General features: G+C 52.5%; 2 protein-coding genes across 2 annotated transcripts; both read left to right on the top strand.

Annotated features, from left to right (window-relative positions):
* Positions 1-376: 376 nt before the first annotated feature.
* LOC120843988 lies at positions 377-1,408 on the top strand. Its single transcript, XM_040215531.1, has one exon. The coding sequence runs from the start codon at positions 377-379 to the stop codon at positions 1,406-1,408; it is 1,032 nt and encodes a 343-aa protein (XP_040071465.1).
* Positions 1,409-4,121: 2,713 nt separating this feature from the next.
* Positions 4,122-5,771, top strand: LOC120843986. The gene has a single exon (XM_040215526.1). It carries the CDS (start codon positions 4,122-4,124, stop codon positions 5,769-5,771), a length of 1,650 nt encoding a protein of 549 aa, XP_040071460.1.
* The last annotated feature ends 353 nt before the right edge of the window (positions 5,772-6,124 follow it).

Raw genomic sequence — 6,124 nt, forward strand, 5'->3', positions numbered from 1 at the left:
AGGACCGAATGGACGGCGACTGCAAGCAGCTTAACACCGCAGCAACCTACAGGATGGCAAGTGGCATTACAGCGAATGCAAGCCCAGATACAAGCACAGATGCAGACCCAGATGCAACAGATACAACAGCAAATGTTACAAATGCAACAGATGCTGACGTCCCAGCAGGCTCTACCGACCAGCTGCCCTACGCCACAAGATAGCCAACAATGATGCAAGCAAGGAAGCGCTAAGAATCCTACAATGGAATTGTCGCAGTCTCGCAAGCAGAAGGGCAGAGCTCGTCCAAAGACTCAAGAATGAAACTTTTGACATTCTTTTATTGCAAGAAACGAAGTCGGATCAGATCACATTACCAGGATTCAAACAATATTACATGCCATCTATCACGCACACCTACAGGAAGGAAAAGAAAATCAAGGCACAAGCGGCTGTTTTTGTGCAGGCGAAGCTACCACACATCACCATCGACACATCCCAGTGGTGCACGGAAATCCAAGAAGTTGTGGCGCTACGCATAGCGCTGGAATCCACGAGCAAGAGGCTCACGGTGGCCTCGGCTTACAAAAGGCAGCACACGACGAAGGACTTTTCTTGGAGGAGGCACCTACGCAAAGAATATTCTGATGACTTCATGGTCCTGGGAGGCGATTTCAATAAACACGTAGAACACTGGGCGATAGGCGACACGGCAAGGGGGGCCGCAGACCTGCGCGACATCACAGAGCAGGCGGATATGGCCCTAATAAACGACTTCAGCAGAGCAACGAGGTATGCAACGGGAGCAGGGCACAGAGACTCCATCATCGACGTCACGATAGCGCCTGCAAGCACCGAACGGAAGTTAAAGTGGTCCATATTAGACGACGCCTGGGGAAGCGACCATTTCCCCATTGTCATGGAGCTGGACATCGGAGCCAAGAGCAGCCCAGGCAAAAAACAGACCAAAACGATAATCTGGGATGACTTTCGGAAGAACATCAAAGACCAGGGAGAAGACTTTGAGTTCCAACACGTCGCAACCCTCCTGACGACAGCGGCCAGGATAGCCGTTGACGAGCGCCAAGTGGACGAGGAGACTCCAACGCCAGATACGCATCTTCTCTCATTATGGGACAGAAGAACGGCAGCACTCACAACCTACAGAAAGAAGAAGCTGAGAAAGCATCTCATAAAAGTGAACAAGCTCACCAAAGAGGCAAGCCAGTACGCAAGCCAGCTTGGCTTCGACAGATGGATAGAATATTGTGAGACCTTTGATAGACTCACAAACATGGGAGACGTATGGCGGACTTTCAACTCTATGTACGGTAAAAAGAAGGGAGTCAGTCCCGTTCCCGTGATAGCCCTAATGTCGCTAAAGTTGAGGCTTGGGCGAGTTGGTACATACTTCGGATATACTTCGTGATAGCCCTAATGTCAAACGAGAAGATGGAGGACATCCTCAAGCAGCTCGGGGAAGTGTTTTTCCCTCAACCAACCAAAAAGCCCGACCCGAGCACCTACTGGAGGAAGCATACCGGACCGTCCAGGCAATCCGAAGATCAGCCTTTCACGGAATGGGAGATGGATGCAGCAATCAAGCAATGCCGATCAAAGAGTACACCTGGACCTGATGGGATCACCGCCCCCATGCTTAAAGGGGCGATGCTACAATTTTCGTACTTTGCGCAAATAACGCTTAGAACGGATCCCTGACATTAATGACCTATGAACCACGCGTTCGTTTTTCACCCCACGCAATAGAAGTCCCAGAAAAAAATTAAAGAAAAACGAGCAGCGTTCACCGCCTCAACTCGCAGCCAGAACAAGCGGCCACGTGATCTGGAGCCGATTATATGCCGCCAATGTTGATCATAGCCACGCGCTGGTGTTGGCAAAGCACAGGGCACGCGCTGAGTTCCAGACATTGTTATGGCTCGGCTATTGTCGTCGTTGCAGCGATTGGACACGGGCCACTACCCGAATGCTTCTCGAGCTAGTAATTATTACGAGCCCAAATCGAGTTCCCACGCAATGCTCGGGTCCAATCTATGAACCGCATTCAAATATCATCACTTGGGTGTACTGCGATCCCCACGTTACGTCATCAAAATTTGCAAAGGAGAGATTGAGTGAAAATAATCGCTTTTCTCCTCGAAATTACACCGCAACAAACGATTTTCTTGGCCAGCGGAGTTGCGTGCGAGTATCTTTGACCCCCGCTAGTGCCAGTAAGCTCGTGTATAGTGAAAAAAATGAAAGCCGCTTACAACTCCCTGTAACGCCGAATTAGAGCGCAGCTCTTGAGGAGGAGGAGGGAAGGGCACTGGGGGGGGGGTTAAACTAACCAGGGGGCGGTCACGTTACCTTGGGGGTCACGTGACCCCCAATGCCGATGATGTCATCACTGACGTCACTGATGACGTCATCAGTGACGATGACGATGCGGGTACCGATGACGTCATTAGTGACGTCACTGATGACTTCACCAGTGATGATGACGATGACGATGCGAATGTCGCTGACGTCATCAGTGACGTCGCTGATGACGTCATCAGTGATGATGACGATGACGATGCGGATGCCGGTGACGACATCAGTGACGTCACTGATGACGTCATCAGTGATGATGATGACAATGCGGATGTCGGTGACGTCATCAGTGATGATGACGATGACGATGTGGATGCCGGTGACGTCATCAGTGATGATGACGATGACGATGTGGATGCCGGTGACGTCATCAGTGATGATGACGATGACGATGTGGATGCCGGTGACGTCATCAGTGATGATGACGATGACGATGCGGATGCCGGTGACGTCATCAGTGATGATGACGATGACGATGTGGATGCCGGTGACGTCATCAGTGATGATGACGATGACGATGTGGATGCCGGTGACGTCATCAGTGATGATGACGATGACGATGCGGATGCCGGTGACGTCATCAGTGATGACGATGACGATGTGGATGCCGGTGACGTCATCAGTGATGATGACGATTACGATGTGGATGCCGGTGACGTCATCAGTGATGATGACGATGACGATGTGGATGCCGGTGACGTCATCAGTGACGATGACGTCATCGGGGGTCACGCGACATAGGCGGGGGTCACGTGACCTCGAGGAGGGGGCCACGTGACCTCAGGGGAGTCACGTGACTTCGGGGGGTCACGTGACCCCCCACGAGGTCACGTGACCTTGGTGGGGGGCTCGCGCGGTGCATTATGGGACATTTCCCATGATGCACCGCGCGGTTACGCCGACGCCGACGGCGACGGCGACGGCGACGCCGACGGCGACGCCGCTCAAGCCGGAAACGGGCCCCTAAGAGCTGCGCTCTAAAACATTCCAACTGAATATCGTTGCACAGCTCCTTTAAGAACGCTCCGGAGTCAGCCAGGCGAGCAATGTTCCAATGGTTCAACCAAATCTGGGACACTGGCGATTTCCCGGAAGAATGGAGGATATCCGTGGTGACGCCGATTCCGAAAGCTGGGAAACCCGCGACAGATCCGGCGAACGTACGGCCGATCTCCGTCACCTCTATCATGGGAAAGCTCATGGAGAGAATGGTCCTGGCCAGAATCCAGCACAACATACGCCACAAAGGAATACTCCACCCCACGCAGACTGGGTTTCGGGCTAACCTAATTACCCACGACAGCCTGCTTATGATCTACAACGATGTTATCGATCGGCCGCGAAGCGATGGAAGTCTGAGAGTAATCGTTTCAATTGACATCAAGAAAGCGTTTGACAGCGTCCCCCACGAATCTGTCGTCGGCAAGATGGAAGAGCAGGTGCTCACTGGCAAACAATTGGATTTTGTGAAGTCTTTCCTTGCGAACCGCAAGTACAGAATAAAGGCAGGTTACGGAAAGGAAGCGCGAGAAGGCCCGACTAGCGAAAACAACATCGGCGTGCCGCAAGGAGCAGTTCTCTCGCCAACGCTATTTAACATAGTTATGGCACCACTGCTCTGACGGCTCTACAAGATCGAGAAGCTGAAAGCGACGGCGTATGCAGACGACGTCACTATATGGACGTATGAAGGTACGCCAGAGCAACAGGAGGCAGCACTGCAAAAAGCACTAAATACCATCAGCTACTTTTTGAAAGAAGTAGGGATGAGACCATCCCCAGAAAAGACTAAATACATTGTGTTCGGGGCCGGTAACGTCCAAAGAAACCTGCAGCTCACTTTCGCCGGGGACCCAATCGTTCGAGAAGAGAGCATCAAGCTTTTAGGGGTCACCTTCGGAAACTCACCCAGCATCACTGACAAGTGGATGGCCGAGATGAGAAAGAAGTGGAAGCAAGGCCTCAACCTGGTCAGAAGAATCTCCCATCGACTAGGAGGAGCCGGAGAAGCAACGGCAAGGAAGTTAGTAATGGCCACACTGGTCTCGAAAATCACATATGCGGCGCGATTTTATTCATTACGGTTGTGGCACAAGAACCAGTTCCGAGCTATGCCCAATGACGCAGGAAGAGCCATCTTGGGGCTACCAAGAAGTACAAAAACGGAGAGGATGAGGCAACTCATCTTTTTGCCAGAAATTGAGGACCTACTGGTGCAGCAGATAGTGACGCACACGGCGCGTGTGCATCACACAGAGGAAGGCCGAGCAGTGGCAAGCTACATAGGCATCAAACTCCCGGAGACCCTAGACCCCCTCCCCCCAAGCAAGGCACCGTGGGATGTGATTAGCGTCACGCAAGGTGCGAAACCCCTTCCAAGAAATATGGACCCGGAGCGACACAAAGCCCGCAGGAAAAGGTACGCCCAACAGCACAAGAAGGAGGTCAAGGAGCTGTTGGCAAGCCAGCACAACACAGTGGTGTACGTCGATGGAGCGACAAAAGGGAAGGAGTATGCCGCAGGAGCAGTCTTCTACAGAGGCGAGGGGGCAACTCCCTTTGAAATTGCCACTAGCTGCGGACTGGGCACGGAGGTCACATCAGACACGGTAGAAGAAGCGGCTCTTCTGTTCACGTTGGGAGTATACGGGCACCTCCCCGGCAAGACGAGAAACCTCATTATCTATACGGACTCCCAGGAGGCGGTACGAAACATGTACAAGCTCAAGGCAACTACAAGCCCGACGGTACACGCCTTCTTCGACACGGCGCTCAGCCTATACCGGGAGCACGGCACAAGAATCAGTGTACGATGGGTCCCGGGACACCAGGAGATCTCAGGAAACGACATGGCTCACGCAGCGGCACAGTGCGGGATGAGAATTCCTCAGTTGCCATCCCAACAGGCGTCCAACTGCGAAGAGTCAGTCGAACAGCCAGAAAATACGGCATGCTACGACCCCGTCGAAGAGCTGCGTAGATGTCGCAAGGTGCGAAAGATTCAGCTAGCGGAAAAGTGGCAACCCGAGGACTACCCGCTTCCGGCGAAAACCTTCAAGCGAAAGGAAACGGTTCAACTTCGGCTCATCCGTACCGAAGGCGCGGTCACGCCAAGGCTCAAGTACCACATCAACCTCTCGCAATTGCGACGGACGCAGCCGTACGCGGTCCCTCCGGACCCGCGATGTCAGAGATGCAAGGAGCCAGAAGCCATTCCCAGGCTCGACCATCTCCTATGGGAATGCCAAGCTCTAGCCTTGTGCAGAGTGGAAGCCATCGAGACGCTACCCGAGGAACAAAGACCCAAGAAACTCGTGGATTGGACGCACCCGCAGGGCGAAGCCCAACGCCGGACGAGGGTCCTCCAGTCGCTTCTGGACTTCGTAGCCAAGTCAGATCTTGGGGACTCCATATGAAAACACCCTTCATGGCCCATCGCACAGTCATCCCTCATCACCCATAATCACGCAAGAACGAGGCTGCCAGATCCGAAGATCACCGCGGCGCGGATAAGCTTTGTATTCGTAGTTCTTGGTTTCCAATAAACGTTTTCTACCTACCTACCTACTACGTCGTAGTGGAAGAGGAAAACACCGTTTGTGTACTTTCGGTTTAAACTATAATTACTTGTCCAGGGAAGTGAACAAAATTCAGGTTTGCCATTGAACGTCCTCCTACAGCCATTGAGAATGAGGACTAGATGTCATTTTTTTTCTAAGTACGAGATTTGACCGCACAATTTCTTTAACTGTGCATAAAAAAGACGAAA

This window comes from Ixodes scapularis, unplaced genomic scaffold, assembly GCF_016920785.2.
Source record: "Ixodes scapularis isolate PalLabHiFi unplaced genomic scaffold, ASM1692078v2 PGA_scaffold8__174_contigs__length_109621045, whole genome shotgun sequence".
Classification (NCBI taxonomy): Eukaryota; Metazoa; Arthropoda; class Arachnida; order Ixodida; family Ixodidae; genus Ixodes; species Ixodes scapularis.